Source organism: Mytilus trossulus, chromosome 1 (assembly GCF_036588685.1).
Source record: "Mytilus trossulus isolate FHL-02 chromosome 1, PNRI_Mtr1.1.1.hap1, whole genome shotgun sequence".
NCBI classification, from domain to species: Eukaryota; Metazoa; Mollusca; class Bivalvia; order Mytilida; family Mytilidae; genus Mytilus; species Mytilus trossulus.
Window position 1 is genome coordinate 77,230,282 of NC_086373.1, and position 27,097 is coordinate 77,257,378.

Here is a 27,097-nt window from a genome sequence, read left to right on the forward strand (position 1 = left end):
TAGTTAAAACCTTTACTAAATTTTTCCATTGATGTAAAGATTCTATTTTGAGGTTTTCCTTTGAACCCGTCAGTTAACTGCGATTTATCTCAGATCTGTACATAGTTTCTTTTTGTTGTTGAGATGAATAAGTACCCTTCCACGTCCACTTGTATTTTCATCCAATGGATGAGTTAAGCCTTTTTCAACCTGATTTATACAGTTCGTCCTTATGTTGTACTATTATACCACCGTCCTAGGTTAAAGGGAATGGGATTCCGCTAACATGTTTAACCCCTTCGCATTATGGTATGTATCTGCCTGTCCCAATTCGGGAGCTTATAATTCAGTGGTTGTCGTTTGTTTATGTGTAACATGTTTGTTTTTCGTTCTTTTTTGGTACATAAATTAGGCTGTTAGTTTTCGACTTTGAATTGTTTTACATTGTCATTTCGGGACCTTTTAAAACTGACTATGCGATTAGGGCTTTGGTCATTGTTAAAGGCCGTACGTTGACCTGTAGTTGTTAATTTCTGTGTCATTTTGGTCTCTTTAGTAGTGTAGTCTCATAGACAATCATGTCACATCTTTTTTCATAATAAAAAGAAAAGAAAGGAAACTAGAGGCTCTAAAGAGCCTGTGTCGCTCACCTTGGTATATGTGAATATTCAACAAAGGACACGGATGGATTCGTGACAAAATTGTGTTTTGGTGATGGTGATGTGCTTGTAGATCTAACTTTACTGAACATTCTTGCTGCGTACATATATCACCATCTATAATGATTGGCCCAGTAGTTTCAGTTGAAAGTGTTAGTAAAAATTTACAAATTTTATGAAAATTGTTAAAAATTGACTATCGATTTGTCTGAAATTTTCAGGGCAGATAGATCTTGACATGATAAACAATTTAACCCCATGCCAGTTTTGCTCTTAATGCTTTTGTTTTTGAGTTATAAGCCAAAAACTGCATTTTACCCCATGTTCTATTTTTAGCCATGGTCGCCATCTTGGTTGGTTTGACGGGTCAACGGACACAATTTTTAAACTAGATACCCCAATGATGATTGTGGCCAAGTTTGGTTAAATTTGGCCCAGTAGTTTCAGAGGAGAAGATTTTTGTAAAAGATTAATAAGATTTACGAAAAATGGTTAAAAATTTACTTTAAAGGGCAATAACTCCTAAAGGGGTCATTTGACCATTTCGGTCATGTTGACTTATTTGTAAATCTTATTTTGCTGAACATTATTGCTGTTTACAGTTTATCTCTATCTATACTATTATTCAAGATAATAACCAAAAACAGCAAAATTTCCTTAAAATTACCAATTTAGGGGTAGCAACCCAACAACAGGTTGTTCGATTCATCTGAAATTTTCAGAGCAGATAGATCTTGACCTTATAAACAATTTTACCCATGTCAGAATTGCTCTAAATGCTTTGGTTTTTGAGTTATAAGCCAAAAACTGCATTTTACCCCTATGTTCTATTTTTAGCCATGGCGGCCATCTTGGTTGGTTGACCGGGTCACCGGACACAATTTTTAAACTAGATACCCCAATGATGATTGTGGCCAAGTTTGGTTTAATTTGGCCCAGTAGTTTCAGAGAAGAAGATTTTTGTAAAAGTTAACGCCGGACGCAGGACGACGACGGACGACGACGGACGCTGGACGCAAAGTGATGAGAAAAGCTCACTTGGCCCTTCGGGCCAGGTGAGCTAAAAATCAAAAGGTAAAGATTTATAAGTACTAGCATTTATTTAAAGCTAATTCAAACCAAATTCCAACTAATCAAAAAACGATGTTTCCAAAAATAACATTTATATCATGGCACATTGCGTGAATTTAGTGTATAGACGTCACAAACAGTTTAAACATGGCTTTTTGTTTCTATTTATAAAAAAAAGCCGATGTGGTATAATGATAATTTAAACAACTGTCAACCAGAGATCAAATGACGTAGATTTAAGAAACAAAAGTCAACCGTCCGGCCTTCAATAATGAGCAACACCTATACTTCATATTTATCCGATTTCACCTTTTGTTGATTATTAAACGATTTCCCACAAATGTGCTGAAAATGACATGAAAATTATTCTCTGTTTGATAACATTTGAAATATTTGGCGCTGAGCGTTCCTAATGAAGGTAAATCAAGAAAAGCGCTTCGAACGTATGAAATTATCAAACGTGGTGTTTTCATCTTTTTTTTTGCAAACTATTCTGATTACAAGTGTGCAATACTAAATATTATTATATGTATTCAAGTCCGTGAAACATGAAGCGCCATTATATCTTACTGAACTTGTAAATTTATACAGGCCATCAAGATCATTAAGGTCTGAAAACAACTTAACACTCGTAACTCCTATTGTGCGAACCAAAACCTACGGCAATAGAAGATTTGATCAAGCTGCGGCCATCCTTTGGAATGCATTACCAAAAGAACTTCAAAATGCAAAGTCGGTGCCTGTATTCAAAAAGAACTTAAAAACTCACTTTTTTCGACAAGCATTTTTAATCCCTTAAATTCGTTTCTGTGATACATAGTGCCATAGACGTTAGCCTGCTTTTGATTTATCGAACCTTTCTTTTAACTGGAGATATGTTTCATTTATAATATGTACATTGTATGTTTTAGTAGCACACATATGTTTTCATTTCAGTAATTATATTTTTACGTGGTAATATTCCTTTTTCATCTTTTGAATACGTTTTCAAATTTTTAACTTATATTTGATAATTTTTAATAGCAATCTTATTTTAGACTTTTTTGGCTATTTTATTTTACCAACTTTATTCAGTATAATTTTATTTTGATTCATTAATATATATATTCCACTTTTTTTGTAAAAAAATCCACATTATTAATCCTTTTATCTAGAAAAGTTTTAACACTTAAATATTTATTTTGTGTGTTCATGTTTTATATTTTTATCACTGTCTGTGTGTATATTTCGTTTAACATGTGATGTAAAGCGCTTTGAGTAATATTGTTTTAGATTTAGCGCTATAAAAAAATTGTAATAATAATAATAATAATAATAATTACAAAAACTCAACATTGACAATTGAACCACGGAAATGAGGTCAAGGTAGTATGAACCTTACAAGATAAACATCTTACAATAATGCCTTACATCAATATAGTGCTCATAAACAATACAATCCAAGAAACTTACCATATCACTAAAACGAAACAATAACCAATGTACGTTAATAAATGAGGAATACACAGGACCAAATACTGTATACTTTTTCAAGCAGTCACTGAACCCTAATAATGATAACAGGGAATATGGATATAGAACAAACGTAAACTTGGTTATTTAAGGCTTTTGCATACAAGGTTTAAAGCATCCGGATATTTTAGAATATGATATATACCATTAGTATACGTTTTATGCACAACCGGACAGTAATCTCGTTGCTGATTTAAAATTTTCTTTTATCAAGTTTCCAGTTCTTTGTTTTACCCTATGCTCCAAATGTATGGTATATAATCTTTCAGACCTATACAATTATACTTATTTTCGGGATCGTACTTACATGAGCAACATGAAGGGAGCCACAAATGGAGCAAAAGCACCTGAGATCATCCCCATTTTCTGTTGGGGTTGGTGTTGTTCAGTCGTTAGTTTTCAATGTTGTGTTTTTTGTAGTATTTTTTGTCTGCTAGTCTTTCTCTTTTAGCAATGGCGTTGTGATTTTATTTTCGACTATTATAATGTCCCTCTGGCATCTGTTCGCCTATCAATTCCAACTAAATCGTTACGCTTATGCTTGTGTGCAGGTGGAAGACAAACCATTATTTCGTACATGTCTTTGTCCTGAGTATTCTTGCTTCTAATTGTATTGTATCCTGTTCAAAATGTTGTCATTTTAGTGGTATTGTAAACATTTCCATATGAGCGGGAGGTTTGTCTGACCATGAAACTAGGTTCAATCCATCTATTATTTGTCTTAAAGAGTCCTGTACCAAGTTAGGAGTATGGCAGTTGTAATCAAACATCCCATTATCGTGTATGTTTGCGTTTGTTTTTGGTTTTTGTCGCAGTTCAGTGTTTCTGTTGCTTTTCTTATAGTTGATGTGTTCATTCTATTTTGTCTTGTTACTCGAATATGTTATTTGCTTAACCGATTTATCACTATTGAGTAGCGTTATACTACTGTTGCCTTTATCTGTGTTTATTTAAAATGTTATTTCTTTGTAGGTAGAGGAACTGTTTTCTCGTGTGAATCTGTTTCATAGCCCTTCCTATCCTAACTTTTGGTTTCAATTTTCACTTATCCAATTTATTAAGTTGTTTCCCCTACGGAACCTATATTTACGAAGGTTCAAACTCGCAATAGAAAACGTTTACTATATATATAAGGCCATTTTATTGTCCTTCTGGTTTGGTTTCGTGTTTCCCGTGTAATTTAATATGGATAAAACACACATAAGAACACCTTGCAAATCAAGTATATAACATTTATAAAGTGTATGCTAAAATGCCTTTGCATCTTTTTTTTTGTACTTTTATAATCCTCTTATTGGTCTTATCATTCCGTGTTTGATAACTTTCAATGGCTATATTTAAAAAAATAATAATCTGATTAATCTTAATCCCTGTACAATAAACTCATCATTGATACCAGTATACAAGACTTAATTGTGTCAGTAAAAAAGTTTTTTTTTAACACATTTAAACCCAAGAGATAAGTTTTACGACGAAAGACCTTTAAATGCTCTCAAGAAAGGTTTCTATATTATATTCCATCAAGGTGTGTTGATTTTACCACAGCATCTTTTATATATTTATTTGAATGGTCATTGGTGGTTTCTAATCTGTTCATATTCGAACTAGGAAGCTACCGCCGTGGTGATGCACTGACAGAGTTGACGGCCTTGGTCTAGAGGATCTTGGTAGTATGTCTTTACTTTTATTTCGACGTGGTTTCTTTATCTCGTCTAAGATACCAGTGATCTGTTTTAATCATGGAAAAATGTACATAAAAAGTATTATTCATTGTTATTCATTGTGCATTCTAACACGCTAGGTTTCGTTGATGAACTTTCCATTTAACAGTGGTTTTCTAAATTTCGAATAAATAAAGATATAAAACTTGTTTACAATTAATCAATTTTTCACGATCTCTTAATTTTTACAACTGCTGAAAACATATTGAAACCACTTAGTCCTATAACCGACAACATGAATCTATTTAAGAAAAATGCTGCCAAGGAGAAATCTAATGAAACGCTGAGGCTAAACTACTACGTTTTATAGAACTCAGTATACAAGATCGTATACAATTTCAAATTATTTGCTGGCAAAAATGTTCTTTTTACCAATTCGTAATCAAGTCCTCTTAAGACATCTAAAAAGAGTCCATTGTTTTACTAAAAAAGAAAAATACTCGGACCTTTTTTCAATTTTAAACTCTAACATGTGCTTTGATTCACATAATTTGACTAGCATTGATTCGTTGTACGACCATTACTAGGAAAGTTTCATGCGTTTTACACTTATTTCATATTTTTTAATGTTTTCATCACAACGTATTTGACGATGATTAATCAATGATAATAGTTTCACTATCGAAGTATTAGAGGCTTTAAGAAGATAACCCTCGACGGGACCTCTTTTATGTGGTAACAACTTTTTGTATCAGCTTGCTTGCATAATATTAATGTAGAACATTGCATAAAAGTTCCATTAATTTTAGCAGTGGTCAATACTTGTTGGGTGGCAATTTATACAAGATGCTGAACCTTTCAAATCTGAAAAGCTCACCTTTATTTTTTCTATAGGGTTTGAGTTGATCAGTCAAGAGTTTTTATGAAGTGTTTTGTAGTCTGTTTCTATGTTGTATTTTGTGTTATATTGTTTGTTGATCTTTTTTCAGTTGTCAGCTTATTTTATGTTCACCACTTTTTTCTGCTTTTCTTTTTTGTTGCTGTCACCTTTTTGTTATAACTTTTTAAGAAATATCCCAAATGTTTAAAAAAAAAATTGGTCATAACTTTGCAAGATTTTTTTCTCACAAATTAGCCAGTGCTAAAAGAAATAAATCTTTTCTTTTGAATTGCCTTATAAAAGTCAGGTATATGAAAGCTGCTTCCATTAGTGTGATGTGTTTGAGATTTTGATTTTGCCATTTGACAAGGGACTTCCGTTATGAATTTACCATGGAGTTCAATATTATTTATTTAACTATTTTCTTAATAAGGTTTATTGTTCTGTTTTCTTTCTTACATATCACTAATTTCTTACCCATAGATAGAATGCAGCAGCACCGATACTAGCGTCACGTATCTGTACTAGATTGTAGGGTTTAAGTATACTGTTGATTTTACTGATCATGGTTGGTGACGTCGAGTTGAAATCAAACTGTGAGACTCTCCTCATTATATTTTCTTTACCGGTTTTAAAAAGAAGACCCTGGCAGTCCTTCCATGTCTGTATACGAATGAAAAAAACCCACATATTTAACGTATAATAAGTGTATAAAAAAGGTTGGAAACGGTAAGCATTATGCTGATAAAACATTAAAAGTAATGATTGAAAAATATACATAAAAGGCTTAAGTTAGCGGTATAATTGGAAGAACAAGTGTAAGGTACCACCTTAAACTTAATATAAGTGTAACAAAAATGTTGGAAACGGTTAGTATTATGCTGGAGAAATATTAGAATAATGATTGAAAAATAAACAAAAAAGGCTTTATTTAGCGGTATAATAAGGAACAAGTATTCATGTTTGAAATTATTCAGTAATAATAACCAGGCTATAAACAAATGAGTGTTCCCCGAGACAGAAATTTAATACTAAAATTTCTATGAAAAAGTCTGTAACTTGCACACCAAATAAATATTATTTTACCTGAAGTTTCTTAGGGTCATCTCCAAGAAGTATACAAGTGGCTTTAAGAATCTGATGAACACTTTCAGGAGGTGTCATATATTTTTTCATTTCGGTCAGCGTGTTTTGATTCATTTTTAACAAAGGCTTCATCAATTTTTCGACTTTTGTTACTCTGTCGAGAATCTTTTTTGATAGTTGAATTTGCATGTCAAGTCGATGATCAAAGTTTGCCTCCTTTGCTTCACTGATATATTTCTTAATTGTTTTAGGATTTCGTCGACGACATGCTTCTGCCATTTCTATAAAATAACATTTCATTACATTAAAATCTTAGAGTCGATAGATACAGGAGGGACAGCCAAACTCAAAGATAAAAAATAAACTGAAACAAAAAATGAATCATTTTTGTTCATATATTAGGCCGTTAGTTTTCTCGTTTGAATCGCTTTGCTTTTGTTATTTCGATGCCTTTAACAGCTGACTATGCGGAATGGACTTTGCTCATTGTTAAAGGCCGCACAGTGATATCAAGTGGTTAATTATTTCTGTGTCATTTGATCTCTAAAGGAGAGTTGTCTCATTGGCAATCATACCACATCTTCTTTTTTTATATTGACAACGCCATGACTAAAAAAGAAAAAGACAAACAGACAAATGATATTACACAAGACACAACATAGAAAACTAACGCAAAGCATCACGAACCCTCTCATGTGCTCCGGAAGGATAAGCAGATCCTGCTCCACTTGTAAAAGGGAACGGGATTATAGTTACGACATAAGGAACAATGACCGATTAATTTACATAGGTAACATAGATGAGTTAATTTTCAAACGCGTTACATGTTTGCTTCTCTAAACTTTAGATATTCGTGGAAATTGTTGACTTCTCATTTTAATGTAAAACAAAAAAGAGTGTCATAATATTTTTGATAATTTTTTATTTTTACTTAACGTTTATAAAATAATAAAATTGAGAAAGGAAATGGGGTATGTGTCAAAGCGACAACAACCCGACCATAGAGCAGACAACAGCCGAGGCCACCAATGGGTCTTCAATGTAGCGAGAATTCCCGCACCCGTAGGTGTCCTTCAGCCGGCCCCTAAAACCTGATACAAAAACTAAGTACTTACTTTCCTTGACTGTGAGCTCTTTAACTACTTTCTGTACATAAGCTACCATCTTATCCTCGGGGTCAAGGTCAAACTGCTTGAATCGCTTAAGTTGTGTCTTCATTTGTTTCAGGTCTTTTGATTTCAATGCCTTTGCCATATTCTTCTTAATAGACTTTTCTTTAACTGAAAAGATCAGTGTTAATAAGTTAAAACAAAGTGCAGTAACAACCCCCCGTTTCGATTTCTTTGTGTTAAAAGTGAAAAGTGAAAAAATCAATAATTTGAATTAATTGAAATGCATTCCTGACATTCCTTTAATGAGAAGTTCAAGAACCTATTATTTCAGGCAAAAACATGTTATGAGACGAAAAGCAGTAAATTATGCAGATCATTAAAACCCCAGTAAGAACCGTTTAAATAGAAATAGCACCATTAAACTATATTTTATGTTGTATGCATAGAAAGGTGTTTTAAGTCAATTTTGTTTAATTCTAAGATTAAACTATCGAAAATATTCGTAAGATTTTGTAGTACTTTGACCTTGACATCTTTGGTTTTTTTTTTTTAGATTTTCTTGGCATTCTTTTAAAGTAAATCGAAAATTCAAGATTTTATCGATCATTGTCGCAATAAAGAGGATTCTTTCTTTATTTTATACTAGAACACACCCGCGAAATCGCGGGCATATACAGCTTGTGAACTGTTGTAGGACGATTTTTGGTGAAAGATATTATGTATTGAGAATTACATAAAAGGTATCTTCCTTTTTCCAAAGTCCGATATTTGTTTCCTTTCTGTTAAATTCAATTATATTCGTGTTTCTTGCCATCGACCACAATTATTCTTCTTCTTTGCTACAATGCTTCTTTTGGTAAAAGTCAAATCAAATTAAAAATTTGCACCGTTTCAAACACGAAATAAATGTAACTGCTTATATATAGACCATTATTATTATAAAAAATATGCTTCTATGACAATCCATCAGTGCTTTTTTAGAGCCTTATTAACATGCCAATGGTAGGATTTGAATCATGTTTAAATGACTAATACCGACTAAGGCTAATTTGAGGGGTTGTCGATCGGAGGGGTCCTGATCCCGAAATGCCGGGCTTAAAACCATGAAATCCCGAGATGCAGAATTTAAAGAAATTCATATCCCGAAATCGAAAAATATATATTCCCGGATCCCGTAATGATCAATCCCCAAATCCCGAGCTTAAAAACACCCGATCTCGAAACCCCGAAAAAGGTCCTGCCTCCCTCTAATCTCTACCTTACTTTCATTTTTGCCAAATTACTATTTTCCCTTTTAATGATAAATTATATATAGAAATTCCCTGACAAAATACATGGAGTCTCTATATATTATAGTAGTATAAATTTGTATAATCGTAGTTTACATGTAGATAAACGCGAAAAATATTTGTCCTCTCTAAGGGATATGATAGTTGTGATTTTTGCGACCTAAACACCATGATATGGAGAACGCTCTACGATTGGTTGTACTTGTGTCACATGTTTTACTTATTTTAATATGAATGCAACTGGTATGACCCCTTGAATAGTAAACATTAAAAAAAAACAGTAGACAGAATACAGAGATTCTCTATATATTAAAGAAGTATTATCGTAGATAAACGCGAAAAATCATTGTCCCCTCTAAGGAGGTATAATAATTGTGGTTCTTGCGATCTAAACACCATGATAAAGAGAACGCTCTGATTGGCTTATCTATTTTTCTTTTTTGTTATCTATCATACGATTGGTTGTATTTGTGCATGTTTCAAACAGGAAGTCTTATCTATGACTAAAAGTCAGTCTGATGACGGAATCATTTCCGGACTCCTTTTTTGTCGTTTTTCTCCCAAAATAACTCAATCTGAATAATCATAAGAATGGATGACAAATGCGACTATGCATGTTACTTATAGGACACAGAGGCATGATGATTGATTTATTATGGAAGGAAGAGAAGCGACACCAAAAATGAGGTCTTCTCGTTTAATAGTATAGATTAGTGTAAATGATTAATCTCTTGAATTTATTACTTCACATTTGAAACAACTGTTGTATATACAAACATTATTATTTGAGACTACCTTGCTTAAATTGTTCTTTTGCTATTTCTTCCATTTCATCCATGTCTTCTTGAAAGTCTGTATCTTCCGTCATAGCCACAGATTTTGTTCCGTCTTCAGTAAAGGAGACCGACGCGATATCTTCATTAAAAGTTATCGCTGTATCTGATTCATTGCCATCCATTTCTTGTTCTTCATTAACTTCAGCATTGTCACTGTCTGAATCTTCACTACATACCTCCTCAAACTGACCCTGTTCAAATACGCTATCCTTTCTGTCCGGAATGGGTTCTTCAACAGGTTCTATTTCATCTACAGGTTTGAGCGTATTAACGAGTTCTTGGAAATCATCTTCGTAAATGTCTTCATCCTTTTTGAAATGTATATAAAACCTTCCGCTCGTACATATTGCATTCTCATACTTATCATGCGTGAACACCTCCAGTACATATTCGCCATAATCATTTAAACGTATTTCAATTGAATCTTTGTTAGTTTTTACTTTTATTTCGTTTTCATTTTCGTATATCTTCTCATCTGTTTTACGTACAGTTGTAAATATTGTCTCGTACTGTGTTGGACTCGGTATCGGAATAACGACGTCAGGTTTAGCAGTAATAATTGTGTCTGATATTATATTTTCCACGATACTGTCATCGGAAAACCTTACTCGTCTTATTATGTTTCCTTCGGAGTGAATGAAGAAACTGTGTATCTGATGCAATCGGGAATGATCATTTTTCTTGAATGCAAATACATTCATAGAATATTCTCCAGGAATCGGCATGTCAACGTCAAATTTCCATACTCCATTATTTACTTCTGTTTCAACTGATACTCTACTGTTGCCCTCGCGTTTACAACAAGAAAGCTCACAAAACAGCTCAAGTGAGTCATCTGCCCGGAAACGAAACGAAGCTGTTCCATCTGGAGCTTTTAAAGAGTCTCCGGTTTTACTCAAACATTTCACTCCTAGTGACATGGCATCTAACTTTGCACCTAGTTGACCCTCGGGAATGTTGGGATAAGGTAAATTACATGGTCTTTCCTCTCCTTTAAATTTGATTACAAAATTCAGCAAGTCAGTTGGGAAATTTTGAGTAATATTGTCTTCCGTTTGACCAATATAAAACTTAATAGCATATTCGCCTTCTCTTGGTAGTTTTATATTTGCTATGTACATTTCTTTTTCTCTTCTAGCAACAACATGTCTGCTCAGAGTACCACTTCCTATCAATAGGCTTTTGAGCATGTGGGATATTTCTAATTTTGCATCAATATGAATGATAAATTCTACTACGCCATTCCCTGTCCTTATAAATGGTGATTTTGGGGAAATTGCGTAGATATCCAATTTTTCTGCATGCGGATTATTACCGAATCCTACTTCCGGAAAATCAGGGAATGGTAAACATGGTTCTTTGGGGTCTATACAGTCTATCATGTATGAACAAACTAATGAAAAATTATTTGATTTTGTGAAATCACATCCATATACATCGAACTGATATTTTCCATAAAACGGAAGTCTTACTTTGAATATTACTTTATCTTGTGTGTGAATCACACTCACAAACCTTTCTAGTAAAATATCGACTGGTTTATTTGTTTGAATTTGTGTTCTTTGCTGGGTTAGCATAACCTTGAATAAATAATTTGAACTCCTTTTTGGCGGAAGGGCAAACGAAATATTAATTGTCTCTTTTTCGGCTGTCATTTTGTTGGAAATACAACTTCTTTCAACAATACTCATTTCATACATATGAAAATATTCTCGTAAATATGGCGACTTTTCAAATTTAGAAAACTTTACCGGAACTGGAAGTAACTGCCAGAATTCTTCATCCGGGAAGTGCGTATAGATGAGTTCGTGTGGGTCAGAGAAAAAGTAGAATTCATTATATCTTACGATATCATCGATATCCCCTCCTTTTGAAATTTTGCCCTCTGAACTTATGTTTATTGTGTTATCGCTATTGCGACCAAGTACGCATGTTGACGCCCAGAAGACATCAACAAATTGCCATTGACCTTTTACATAAACGGCATTCCACTGGCTGTCCAACTCCTCACAATTAATGTCGCAGCCGACTTTGTATAGCTCACCTTTCGTAATACCATTTATGATAACGCACGGAATGTCTGCTAACCTAAAATAAATAATATATTCAAAGATCTACATCAATTGCCAGAGGCAACTGTCTCCAAACATATAGAAACACAAACAATAAAAGTGAACGTGTGAATAATCTACAGCTAAGACGTGGTTAAATCTGATTTTAACATTAGTAAAGTATCAGTTTAAAGACAGATATTTATGAATGCCACTCTTTAAATTTCTATACCATACCAAATTTTAAAGATTGGTTTTCTGATAGTATTGTATAATCAAAACGCAATATATCAAAAAAAATGTTGGCTTTCAATCGTTTCGGTTCTTATACAATATTATCTTTCAATATATTTGGCATGTATGGTATCTAATAAAGGTAGATCCAGAAAAGTCATTCGAATGTAGAACATTTATAAAAGGTTGCTTCATTATACTGCATAGTGGAAGTGCTAGTTGACGAGGGAGAGAGATACTTTTTTTTTAATTTATTTATCTAAAATAATGAATATCAACTGTATATGAAAGATACTTACAAACACAGCATGTAGAACATCTGAGCATGTGAGATTAAGTCACACTGTATTTTAAGCATGTGTTCTAATGGTGAATCAGTAGGAGGAATCATTTCTGAGTCTATGCTGTACACGTCAAATGATGTCATCCAACGAAAAATTGCACGTACTTTCAATAAATCCCCAATCTGTTTTCCGTCTGGAGTTATCACTAAATATTCTACAACATCCCACATTGTTTTAGTCAATAAATCAAGAGGTGCCTGCAAAAGAATAAATTTAATATCATATCATTAAAATATGGTCCCACCAAGCAATTTGGCTTCCTCTGCCAATAAGAACTGGCTGCTACGATAAAGCAAATAATGCTTAAAATGACGTTAAACGCCAAAATCGATCAATCAACAAATCTGTTTTGGATTGCAATTCATTCTTGAGGTCAAGAACAGTTAAATATAAATTTTTGAAAATGTAAATTAAGTCTTACGTTCACTCCGACCTGCTGGCACATCGAACTTGGCTTTAAAAGATTGATAAGACACTGAAAAACTTATTTTATTTGACATAAAAAAAATGCGTCTGTTGTATATATAAGTTACCTCCGACACAATATAATCAATATCAGCAAAATTGATATTTTTCAAAAACTCTTTTTTCTTTAACTTAGGTGGAAGAGGTCTTGGTTGATCATTTGTCGTTAATGTTCCTCTTCTAGCTGGTAACCCGCGTGGACTATCAGTAGTCGTGTCTCCTGTTGATGATGATTTTCCGGTACGGTCGGTGTTTGGAAAAGTCCTTCTCCTCGATGGCATATGGCGGAGACCTCCATTGACGTTAGATTCTGACAGCAGACGTTTCTGAAAGATTTTTATTGGTTCATTAGCAATAAAAAGAAGATAAATACTGGAAATTGATAACAGGGAACAACCAACTCGAAGCAATGGTAAAACCTATAATTGAGAATAATAGAAAAAACAATCTTTCTAAGACTTGAAAAATTTGAGAAATCAGCAGTGAAGCAATTCCGTTGACGATACTGATCAAACAACAATTTAAAAAAAATACATGCAAACAAGCAATGTTTTATGTTTACTATTGATCGAGGTATTAGCATTAGAAGCTTGTGAAACTTAAATCTGAAAATTATTAATCTTTGATGCATATTGATAAAAAAAAAATGAAGAAATCATGCAGATTAAAATCTTAAAATCTGTAAGGTCAACAATAGCTGCATACATATACGGATAATTGGCATGTTCCAGACAGATAAACAGTCAGTAGGGAAAATAAATTGAATCTGGTACTCGCGAAATTCATTTGCATAGAAACATCTTAAACTAATTTAACACAAATCTCCTAATGACTGCTGTACTCGTCGTTTGTTTTTAAAGGAGGGAAAAAAGTAAAATCACAACTCAGAGGAAAATCAATTAGGAAAGTCCATAATGACATGGCAACATCAAATAACAAAACGCATCAAAAACGAATGGACAAGAACTGTCATATTCCTGACTTGGTACAGGCATTTTCAAATGTAGAAAATGGTGGATTAAACCTGGTTCATATAACATTAAATGGAAATTCGATTGTATTTCAATTTATTTTTCTTTTTTTACTATTTACCCGAATGTTTTATCGTGATTTTATAATTGTTACCATCCTTGCTAATACGGAAAGTTCTAATCAAATGGCATAAGAATATGTAGTATGAGTACCAGTTGAACAACTCTCGATCCAAGTCAACATTTGTAAAAGTAAGCCATTAAAGCTCAAACTTTGGCCTTCTACATGGGGCATTGGCTCCAACCCAACAGCAAGCATAACCTCCAAAAGTACTGATTCACTGAGACATGTTAATACCATAGATTGAGCAAACAGTTATAGATATCGAATCATCTTAAATGCAGTGAAGTTTTAGCTATGTGGTTATTTCTGTTTCCACAACAGTATTATGTAAAATGCAATATATTACTTTTATTAATAATATGCAGACTTACCCCTCTTTGATAATTAGCTGCAAAACTCTCTCTGTTGTGGTTACTTTCTGGAACAGACGATAAGTTGCTTCCCATAGTTAATTAAAAATGCATGTGACATCAGCTTCCATTAACTCCTGCATTGCATGTGCAGTTTACAATGATTTACTACTTTACAAAAGTACAGACTTTTAATTAGCCTACATTTTCTTTTAATTTTATGGATTAAAAGTTATAATGCTCTTAACATACTTTTTAATAGCCCAATGCAAGGGATTGTGATAATCTTGGCTAGGTCATGATATGATCTGCATAAGCAGGAATCATATTTAAACTTAAAAAAACCTTGATGTTTACAGAGCAAGCTATTCAAATTGGAGTGTTGTATCAAATAAGCATTTTTAAAATGTCACAATTTAATGAATTTTTTCAATTTTGCGAAGTAATTGTCAAATGTTTACTAGCATCCCGAGGTACGGGGCGCCGAATGGGACTCTTGTGGTTTTGTACTCGAAATTCAATTTTGTACGGACAAAAGTGACTTTTTTATTCAACAAAAATGAGTTCAGTTTAACAAAATTTGTAACATACTACAAATTTAAAATTTTGTCATACAAAATTATCTTTCAGTGGACAAAAGTTATTTTTTGTCATGACAAAACTCATTTTTGTGAGACAAAATTGACTTTGTGAGACAAAATTGACTTTTGTGAGACAAAATTGACTTTTGTGAGACAAAATTGACTTTTGTTAGACAAAATTAACTTTTGTGAGACAAAATTGACTTTTGTGAGACAAAATTGACTTTTGTGAGACAAAATTGACTTTTGTGAGACAAAATTGACTTTTGTGAGACAAAATTGACAAAATTCAATTTGGTCTCACAAAATTGAGCCAAAATTCAATTTTATCAATTTTGTCTCACTAAAGTAATTTTTGTCTTCACAAAATTGACTTTTGTGAGACAAAATTTACTTTTGTTAGACAAAATTGACTTTTGTGAGACAAAATTGACTTTTGTGAGACAAAATTGACTTTTGTGAGACAAAATTGACTTTTGTGAGACAAAATTGACTTTTGTGAGACAAAATTGACAAAATTCAATTTGGTCTCACAAAATTGAGCCAAAATTCAATTTTGTCAATTTTGTCTCACTAAAGTAATTTTTGTCTTCACAAAATTGAATTTTGTCTTCACAAAATTGAATTTTGTCTTCACAAAATTGAATTTTGTCTTCACAAAATTGAATTTTGTCGTCATAAATTGAATTTTGTCTTCACAAAATACAAAATCGACTTTTGTGAGACAAAATTGAATTTTGTTGTCACAAAAATGAATTTTGTCTCACAAAATTGAATTTTGTCTTCACAAAATTGAATTTTGTCTTTTGTGAGAAAAATTGACAAAATTGAATTTTGTCTCACAAAAGTCAATTTTGTCTCACAAAAGTCACTTTTGTCTCACAAAAGTCACTTTTGTCTCACAAACTCAATTTTGTCTCACACAATTGACTTTTGTGTTTTAATTTTTAAAATTGAAGTTCTCATAAGAGAAGTCTGTATCACATGGTTTCGTAAGACAACAATGATTTTTTTATGACAGAATTGAATTTTGTACAAAACAACAGGAGTCCCATTCGGCGCCCCGTACGAGGACAGGACACCTTTTTCGATTACACAAGTATTTAAATGACCAAGATATGCAGCCTTTAAGCACCAAAGACCACGTATAATCTACTTATAATATATGTATGTTGAGTTTAAACTTATTACGGCTTATAAAATTTAATCACAAATGAAAATCATGATTAGCAACAAAATAAATTAATACCACATTTTCTTATTTTATTCAAACTTTGAACTACTTAGTCTCACCATGGAAGAATTATATTGAATATGATACTTCCATGGACTAACTAAATCGTGAACCATTATCCAAGTGGTTCAATGGGTCTTTTTATAATTGAAATGTCGCGTCTAATTAAAAGATGTGGTCATCACCAATATATGAGCGTCTGTGCAATGTGTCGAGCTCTGTGGATAAATGTATTATCTTTCATATGAGTTTCACGATATTCAGGATAATTCAGTAATTTTTTTTGGTCATTTTATGAATTTTGTGAAGATGCAGACCTTGGTTATCACTGTTAGATTCACTGGCATCTTTCCAATGATTTCTACGATAAAGTCCGGGTCTATGTATGTTATCATTTGTTACAGTTCATTGTATCTGTTTTCCGTAGTTTTCCTCTTATAGTTTTTGTGTTTCCTTCAGTTTTAGTTTGAAATCCGGATTTGTTTTTGCCTTATTGATTTATAACTATTGAACAGAGGTAAACTACTGTAGCCTTTATAAATCGTCTGATCTATTGTTTATAGCATATGGCATAGTGTTTAAACGCGTGTCTTTGGTTGTAGACTGTAATGTGTGTTATGTAGTTTTGGTTGGTATCTTAGGGAAAACCCTACGTTACACTAGGCAAATGAAAGAAAATACTAAAGTTAAATTTTCTCTTGCTAACCCCGCACTCTTCCGAATTTTAAAGAATTTTTTGTTGACGAAGATTTACCATACAATATAAAAAAAGCCCAACATATATGACCTTTTTGAATTATTTTAAGTAAAATTATAAAACCTTTATCCAATCATTGTTTTTACTAAAACTTAAAAACAAAAAAATATCTTTCTAATGGTCTAATCATGTACAAAACATAAGAATCGAATGCTCTTTCTGTAATTTGTTACACACAGGAGATATAATGTTGATGACAAAAACAGCAAACGAGCCCACAAATGATGTATGGTTAACGAAGTTGTACAGCCTTCAAAACTATCCAGGTGTATATACAATATGCCAAGCTACAAATATTCTAAATACTAAGACAGATGTGGATAAATTCAAAAAAACAACAGTCAAGGTCTGCCTCCACTACAAATTTCTTCAAAATTAATAACAATACTGGAAAATCTATTAACTTAAACGAAAGAAATGGTACAGAAGATAGCCAATTGCAAAAATGGCCAATTAAAACAACAATAATCAGAAAAAGTATAAGAACTCCTTCATGTAAAATCGTAAATCCTTAATGAGTGCTCAATTACATTGATCATATATGAACATTCCATAATACATTATCGTGCATATTTTGTAGCATGTACATAAAAAGTAAAATCACAAAAAATACTGAACTCAGAGGAAAATCAAATCGGAAAGTCCCTAATCACATGGCAAAATCAAATGACAAAACAAATAACTAGAGGCTCTAAAGAGCCTGTGTCGCTCACCTTGGTATATGTGAATATTAAACAGAGGAAGCAGATGGATTCATGACAAAATTGTGTTTTGGTGATGGTGACATGTTTGTTCATCTTACTTTACTGAACATTCTTGCTGCTTACAATTATCACTATCTATAATGAACTTGGCCCAGTAGTTTCTCTGGAAAATGTTACTGGTAGTAAAAATTTACAAATTTTATGAAAAATGGTTAAAAATTTACTATAAAGGACAATAACTCCTTAGGGGGTCATCTGACTATTTTGGTCATGTTGACTTATTTGTAAATCTTACTTTGCTGAACATTATTGATGTTTACAGTTTATCTCTATCTATAATAATATTTAAGATAATAACCGAAAAAACAGCAAAATTTCCTTAATATTAACAATTCAGGGGCAGCAACCTAACAACGGGTTGTCCGATTCATCTGAAAATTTCAGGGCAGATAGATCTTGACCTGATAAACAATTTGACCCCAGTCAGATTTGCTCTAAATGCTTTGGTTTTTGAGTTATAAGCCAAAAACTGCATTTTACCCCTATGTTCTATTTTTAGTCATGGCCGCCATCTTGGTTGGTTTGGCGGGTCACGCCACACATTTTTCAAACTAGATACACCAAAGATGATTGTGGCCAAGTTAGGATTAATTTGGCCCAGCAGTTTCAGAGGAGAAGATTTTTGTAAAAGATATATAAAATTTCAAAAAAATGATTAAAAATTGACTTTTAAGGGCAATAACTCCTAAAGGGGTCAACTGACCATTTTGGTCATGTTGACTTATTTGTAAATCTTACTTTAATGAACATTATTGCTGTTTACAGTTTATCTCTATGTATAATAATATTCAAGATAATAACCAAAAACAGCAAAATTTCCTTAAAATTACCAATTCAGGGGCAGCAACCCAACAATGGGTTGTCTGATTCATCTGAAAATTTTAGAGCAGATAGATCTTGACCTGATAAACAATTTTACCCCATGTCAGATTTGCTCTAAATGCTTTGGTTTTTGAGTTATAAGCCGAAAACTGCATTTTACCCCTATGTTCTAATTTTAGCCATGGCGGCCATCTTGGTTGGTTTGGCGGGTCACGCCACACATTTTTAAACTAGATACCCCAATGATGATTGTGGCCAAGTTTGGTTTAATTTGGCCCAGTAGTTTCAGAGGAGAAGATTTTTGTAAAAGTTAACGACGACGGACGACGACGACGACGACAACGGACGACGGACGACGGACGCCAAGTGATTAGAAAAGCTCACTTGGCCCTTCGGGCCAGGTGAGCTAAAAAACTAATGAACAACAAAAGACGACGTTATGCTAGTTCCGATCCTTGCAATGTAGCAATAAGTGATTATGCTTGTTTCGAATATGGGAGGTCGTGGGTTCAATGGATGTGTCAAACTTAAAGTTTAAAAAATGTGTTTTGCTATTTCTCTAACTTAGGTATGGACAGATATTGATTGGCTCGAAGTCAGAATAATCTGACAAAGTAATAGTTAATTTCTGTGTCATTTGGTCTATTGTGGAAAACAAGATGTCGTATGAGTCTCATAGACAATCATACGACATCCTCTTTTTTAAATTTGTGAATTAGCAAAATTAACAACTGGCTCAGTGTGTCTGCCTAGTATAAAGCAAGGTTCATATCACATCACATTAGCATTTTCAGACACTTGTGTACTTGAGTGCTTTTCCAACTGCAATAAATTGTTAAAATATCATCCCAATTTTAAAGTCATATACGCCAATAGCGCTCAGGACAGTAGTTAGTAATATATTTGACTTTGAAATGAATTTGTCCCTAAAATAAGCGTGTGTATTAACTTTATGCTTTATTTATTTTCTTATTATTTTTGTATCTTTATATATAATTAACTGATATATACGTCAAAACAATGGCATTGTACTTTTTCAGTCTCAACATGTAGTAGTCTGTGTTTCGTTTCTTCGTATACATGACTATACGAAAAATTGAACCTTGTTTGACACTCCAGTTACATCCCTTTGTTTGGTGTAATGTTAAGTATGAGATAAAGGCAGAGTTTTATATATAGGTAAAATGATGCAGTATTTTATGTCGTTTCTCAAAGCTGCTTTCCATCGTTCATCTTTTTTTATATATTTTATACTTTCCAGTACATACTTACCGTATCACACACATTTGAAATTACATTGTCTTTCATTTCTTTCACAAGGGTCTGGATAGTGAAGCCTCTTTGTTTGTTATTCTTTAAACTTTATGTTGATTTTTTCTCTCTTTTCTTCATTTTTTGCTATTATTTTCTCTTTTTTTTATATAGTTTATCCCTTTATTTTCTCGGTTCTTATTTTAGGGGGAGGGGTAGGCTCATTATTCCCTAATCTTCATGTTTTTAACCATGGTGCAGTTGATTTTTTTTTTAGCTTAACGTGTTACTTACAGACTTGCTAACAGAAGGTTGTTATGTAATTCGATTAAAAAGAACTGTAGTAATACCATTTTCTGAAACGCTGTGATGAGAGAATATTACTCTGAAAGAAGTTGTAGACTAAACAGCTTTGCTGAATTTGATTTCTATGAGTTTCAATAGTTGTTCGCAATCAAAATTTGTGACTCTACTTACTAACAATTCATACTTAAACCGCTTTTTTTCTAAGCATTTGCTATAGAATTGACTTTATTGCTTATCTTTGTCGTAAAATGAAGATTCAGTTAGCATGTAGATAAGCCTGAAATTCAACAAAAACAGATGTTTAAAAGAGCAAGGAATTGCTTTTAAAAGAAGTTTGACGTACATCAAATAATATATTAAGATAAAAACAAACAAATGTTTCAATGACTATATTAACAGTTTTATTCAAAAGATGACAACAAAATAAAAAAAAATATAAATTATAATTTACTTCTTGACTGCAAATCTAATAGGACGGCATTTGAAGTTTCCAACCGGTATTTGTTTTTTTCTTCAGTATAATAACAGTCATTTATCACAGATTTTTAAAAAGGACGGATATAATATAAACATTGGACTTATCACAATTGAAATGTGTATTTGATGTCTCTCCGTTTTATCTTATTGGCAAAGCAGAATTTCCCTTGTAATAAACTATGCATCCACGAGTGTGAGTGCACATTATTATACATGATTCATTTATTTTCTGAGACTAAAAATGTAGTTAACTTAACATATATTAACAAAATTAATGGTAGGCAACAGAACAAAAGGTCGGCATTCAAATTTCCCAATAATAAAGGCTGTTGATTTTAAATCTCACAAATAATAGCTTTAAATTCACAAATATTTGAACATATTTGAAAATGTGGCGTGAGCTACTAAATATAAAAGAAAAAATGATAATTATTTCCATATAAGAAATTTTAAAAAAGCATTTTCAAATTATCATGGTAATGTGCATTTTCATGAAAATAGATGTATTTTTATATATTCTACACAATTATATATGTCAACCATAGCTATATGTCCATTAAAGTATCATAAAGTAGAAACAGGTCTTATTTTAGTTTTTTTTTCACATATGAACTTGTCAACTTGTTTTAATTAAAAAGAGAAAAAATTATATTCAATCCTAGTTTGCAATTAAATACTCGATTGGACAGAGAAAATGAATAAGATATTTAAACTGTAATACAGTAATTCATTCATCCAAAAAGTGAATTTTCTTCTGTATCATACAATACTAACAATATTAACGCTTTAACACATTTATAATAAAAAAAACAATATCATTTTAAAAACACAGAAGATATATGTCAATGTCAATAGGGAAGATATTACTATGCTATGCAAAGGGGGGAAAACATTGAAATTTGATTGATTCAAATACAAACACTTACTAATTATCATGCTGTACTTTTGAGGGTCCCTATCATGGCAGAGGTATAGGAATAAAATTGCCGGAAAGATTTGATAAAAATAATACGATAAATTAGATGAACTTCTATAAAATTAGTTCACAGTATATTTCTGGTAATTTGTAGAATTATATTTGGTTATACCAGCTACTGACTTGTTTGGTTTCAAGTTCTATCTTGATTTAAACAAAAAAGATATTTGATTTGATATAAAATGGCATTGGTAGTTCTGCAATAATGAATTAGAAAAGATAACAATCACAATGATGCTGATGATGATGGTGTTTAGATATACATGTATATATATATTATGATTGCACTTGAATATTGTTCATTCTTTTAAGATAAGGAAGAAGAATATGCCTTTGTAATAATATAGAAATGAAGACTCCTATCGCAGTAGGCACTTATAATTTAAAATGTAAATATTGTGTTCAGTTCGTAACATGAAGACTGTATCATGTTATCTGAATTCCGTATTCTTCATTTGAATGAAACATAACATATATAATATAAATCGAAAAAAACTTCAAATTTAATTTGTAGTCTATTTGATTGTTATATGGAAAAGAAATATGTCTGTCCAAAAAGCAAAAATATGCCTGAACAGAAAATGTTTATGTTGACAGCTTGATTGTTAATTTAACATCTATGATCGTCTTTTCTTCCTTCCTTTTGACTGTTTCGCTGCTCCCGTCACTGGATCTTCTTCCTGTCTTCCGCCTGTAGATTCTACTTCTTCAATCATTCCCTTTGCCTAGAAAGATTATAAATTTGTTTAAAAACAACTTAAATACTTTGTATTCATACAATTCACGTATCAAGTGATCAAACGATGATATTTTTCGATTGACGCCCAGTTGCAAATATTACATGCATATGAAGACGATAACAATTTAATGTAAAAATAGATCTGAGCCTCGGTTTATAAATGACCAAAACAACTGGTCTGTATTTCTAACGTGCTAGTTCTTACATTAACAGTCCGCAAGAAGACATCCACGCTATCTAGAAACATTGCTCTGACTCCGAGTTGACCAGTATTTGCTCTTACTTCTAATTGTAGCATGTTTAGAAGATCATGTATTTTTTACGTGTTATTTTTGTTGAATGATAACATTAGCATACTAACCCAGACAAAAAACGTCGCTGCACCAGCACTGACATCTCTTATATGTTCGAGAGTGTAATCTGCAATGACCTTTTTGGACTGTACAGCTGCGGCTAAGAAACAATCCTTGGGGTCAAACTTCTGAATCTTTCTCATGACAGATTCTCTTCCAGTTTTACCCAGAATGCTCTGGCATGTTCTCCACACCTGAAATGATGCAATACTAGTATGTTAATAAAAGTTAACTGATAGCACAGTGACAAAAACTTATAATTGAGAATAGAAATGTTTGAATGTATATCAGTATGCCATGTAAAATTATTATGAATCCTCTTCTCAAGGTAGATCCCGATACTAAGGGAGATAACAACGTCATTTATTTTCAAAGTCTTAATTTGCAATAGACAGATTCGTCCAGTTTTCACAACGTAAGACAAAGAATTTGTTCTAATAATACAATATGTATATTAAATAGAGAAACCGAGAGTGTATACGAAATGAAATAAACTCTCACCTTAACTTCTTTCAGTGGATGTCCTAATAACAAGAATGCTCCCATCAGTGACTGATGTACACCCTCTGGTGGGTTAGAATAGGTCCTGATCTCAGCAATAGTCTTCTGGTCCATGTTCAACACTGAATGACGAAGTTTTTCTATTCTAGCTAACTGGTCACGGAGTCTTTGTGCAACAACTATTTGTAAGTCCAACTGATTGTCAAAGTTGGCTGCCTTTGCTCTAGCAAGTGCTTTATCAATGGCATCCACTTCTCTCCTCTGTGCTGCATTTTGCAGTTCTGAAATAAGGAACCACAATTAAAATCGCTGATTACTTTTATATGGTTCACATATTGCGTATGGGGCCAATGGGATAAGTATATTAGTATACAAAATAAATAACTTACAGTACCCATTTTTGGTAAATGATACCAAATGTTAAAAAAAAAACACAATCTCTTAAACTGACATATAAAGATCTTTTGCAATGCTAAGTTCTATATAAATAAAGTTTTCAATTAAAATTTCATTGAATATTAATAAAATTAAATAAAACAAGAATGTGTCCATAGTACAAGGATGCCCCACCCGCACTATCATTTTCTATGTTCAGTAGACCGTGAAATTGGGGTCAAAACTTTAATTTTGAATTAAAATTAGAAAGATCATATCATAGGAAACATGTGTACTAAGTTTCAAGTTGATTGGACTTTAACTTCATCAAAAACGCCTTGACCAAAAACTTGAACCTGAACTTCACACTATCATTTTCTATGTTCAGTGAACCATAAAATTGGGGTCAAAACTATAATTTGGCATTAAAATTAGAAAGATCAGATCATGGGGAACATGTGTACTAAGTTTCAAGTTGATTTGACTTCAACTTCATCAAAAACGCCTTGACCAAAACCTGGAACCTGAACTTCACACTATCATTTTCTATGTTCAGTGAACCATAAAATTGGGGTCAAAACTATAATTTGGCATTAAAATTAGAAAGATCATATCATGGGGAACATGTATACTAAGTTTCAAGTTGATTAGACTTCAACTTCTTTAAAAACTACCTTGACCAAAAACTTTAACCTGAAGCGAACGGACGCACAGACGGACGAACGGAGGCACAGACCAGAAAACATAATGCCCCTCTACTATCGTAGGTGGGGCATAAAAAATGAAATACCAAAATGTTGTCGCATATATTACCTTCTTTAGCTTGTAGAAGTTCCAACCATCTCCTAGCCTTTTTAACAGATTCATCGTCTTTGCCGCCGGCACTTTCGTACATTGCAATTGCCTTCTCTAGAGAATATTGATCTTTCTGTTGCATTGCTCTTTCCATTAATTTCTTGGCATTTCGTCGCTGCTTTTCGTCATCTGATACATCTTTGTTATCATTATCATCGACTAATTCATCCTCTGATTCCGGTTTCTGTAGAAGTTGTTCCATCAACATCTTGGCGTCATCTTTGTACAACTCTGAAGCTGGTTTTCTATTGATTTGGTATCTAGCTAAGTGTAAAAGAACACCTTTGGCATCCCTCTCATATATATCCATCATATATTCTCCAAAGTCTTCAAGTTTAGTCAGGAAAAGTTTAAGTCCGTCTTGCTCCATCAATTTAACAGCGTCATTATCTGGTGAATCATCAGCGTGTCGTCTGTGGAAACAAGCGACCACATTATCGTAACCAGTTGGAGCGGGAATCAAAATCTCAGGCTCGGATGTTTCAACAGTCTCTGTGATGACGGTTGGTTCGCTGTTTTCGTCCTTTATTAGATCCGCCTTCTCCTCGTCAATGGCATGTCCGTCTGATTCTATCAGATAGGAATGAACGTTATAAACACTTGACGGATTGCCCTTTTCCCGGGCGAATATGTTGAGAGAATATTCTCCCTCGATTGGCATGTCCATATCAAATGTCCATGTACCATTTTTATTTGTGGGTTTAACTATCATGTGTTTCCTAGCGTTTGGATCTTGGCTATGTATTTCACACACAAGTTCCACGTCGTTTCTAGCTTTAAATGTTACAGATGCTTTGCCGTCCTTTGTAATTACTGAGCCACCCGGATTACTGATTGCCTTTACTCCCAGTTTATCAGCTATGGATTTCTTTCCAATCTTGCCATCAGTGATATTCGGGAATGGTTCGTTAGTTCCCTTTTCTATATATTTGATCAGGTAATTCAAGACGTTCGATGCATCTCCGTCTTCACCTTCGTCATTTGCATAAAGTTTCATTGCATATTCTCCTTCCTGTGGCAGACGTAGATGAACTGTGAATTCGCCATTCTCCTCTCTGATTACTGCGTATTTACTAAGTGTAGCCTCATCAACAATAGCATTTTTAAGAAGTTGATGAAGACGGACATCTTTGTGTGCACCAAGTTTGATATCAACCCTTCCATCTTTTGAAATAATAATTGCACCATCGTGCGATTTAGCTTTAAGACCTGCGTTCTTGGCTTCCACACCAGGACCCCATCCAATTTCTGGACAATCCGGTAACGGCATGCAGTTCTTTTGAGGGTCAGAACATGAAATCAGATATGTACAACAAAGATCAAACACATCAGATTCTCTCTCATCTAATCCAAAAACGTCCATCTTAAATTTACCAGCGACCGGAAATCGTAATGCAAACCTTAATAAATCCGAATTATGCTCGAACATTACAAATCTTTCAAGAGACAGATTCCCTCCATCCAATCCACTCTCCGCTCGGTTTTGATATAACATGTATTTAAATCTGAAGTATTCACTTTTCTCTTTAGGCAATCCAAATTCAAGTCCAACTTCTCCTTTGGTAGCAGTTAACATACATTGTTCTTTAGTCTTGTCTGTGTAGAACATATCAAGATAATAGAATCGTTCACGGATATAAGTATGATTCTCAAATTCAGAAACAGTATGCGGCTTCTCTAGAAGTTGCCATAACTTTTCGTCAGGAAAATGTGTCCAAATTAACTGGTCAGGGTCAGGCAGGAAATAAAACTCATTAACTCTGTGTTGTGTTTCTCCTTCAGAAGTTTCTTCGTCATCCTGGGTCACGTTACCATCGGTGTCAACTAAAGTCCACTCGCCAGACTTTTTACCAACTACACATGCAGAGGCCCAGAAGGCATCGATAAAGCGCCATTCGCCATCAATATATACGGCATTCCATTGAGCACCCATCATTTTACGGTCTACTTTACTGCCTACTTCATATGCTGCACTCTTGTTCATACCGCTGATAATTACACAGGCTATTCCTGCCATTCTGTCAAAATATATGAGAACATTTATATAGAATATCGTGATTAATGTATATTGAAATAATATCTATGCATTTACTGTATAAACTATAACTCTGACCAGTAAACTCAACAATTGTCTGGAAAAGCATCATATTAAGTTCACTCAAAAACAAAGGGAATTATTGTTTTGTTATATATTTGTGTTTTGTTGTTTTTTTCCATTTATACAATATTGGTTTTTCGTTATAAATCAGGCCGTTCGTTTACTCGGTTGAATTGAATTGTTTCACATTTTTCATGTCGGGGCCTTTTATTAGCGACTTACCAGTATGTGTTTTTCTTATTGTTGATAAGCGTACGGTTGTCGATAATTGCTTATTTCAACTTTATTAAATCTTTCGTTTGTCTCATTGGAAATTTTACCACTTCCCCTTAAATTTATTTACTTCGGATATGTTTTCTTTAACAGTAAGTTTATCACTATGTG

At 33.1% G+C, this 27,097-nt stretch overlaps 2 protein-coding genes and 1 long non-coding RNA gene across 9 annotated transcripts in view; 1 reads left to right on the top strand and 2 right to left on the bottom strand.

Annotated features, from left to right (window-relative positions):
* Positions 1-13,495, top strand: part of LOC134685566 (uncharacterized) — a 55,391-nt gene extending 41,896 nt beyond the window's left edge. Inside the window, exon 3 of the long non-coding RNA XR_010101311.1 lies at positions 13,316-13,495. This is a non-coding gene — a long non-coding RNA (uncharacterized LOC134685566). The remainder of the gene's footprint in view (positions 1-13,315) is intronic.
* Positions 4,743-13,159, bottom strand: LOC134695491 (uncharacterized). The gene is made up of 7 exons (XM_063556772.1): positions 13,136-13,159; positions 12,670-12,911; positions 10,045-12,173; positions 7,964-8,128; positions 6,849-7,129; positions 6,240-6,425; positions 4,743-4,949 (listed from the first exon to the last, which is right to left on the bottom strand). The coding sequence occupies exons 1-7, from the start codon at positions 13,157-13,159 to the stop codon at positions 4,815-4,817; spliced, it is 3,162 nt and encodes a 1,053-aa protein (XP_063412842.1). The 3' UTR covers positions 4,743-4,814.
* Positions 13,496-20,717: 7,222 nt separating the features above from the next.
* LOC134685570 (uncharacterized) overlaps positions 20,718-27,097 on the bottom strand; it is a 32,339-nt gene continuing 25,959 nt past the window's right edge. For all 7 annotated transcript variants that reach the window (XM_063545417.1, XM_063545384.1, XM_063545407.1 and 4 more), the window contains exons 5-8: positions 24,574-26,633; positions 23,386-23,666; positions 22,893-23,078; positions 20,718-22,517 (exon numbers count right to left, since the gene is read on the bottom strand). In XM_063545417.1, the coding sequence (XP_063401487.1) occupies positions 22,410-22,517; positions 22,893-23,078; positions 23,386-23,666; positions 24,574-26,633 (2,635 nt within the window). In that variant the 3' untranslated portion in view covers positions 20,718-22,409. The remainder of the gene's footprint in view (positions 22,518-22,892; positions 23,079-23,385; positions 23,667-24,573; positions 26,634-27,097) is intronic.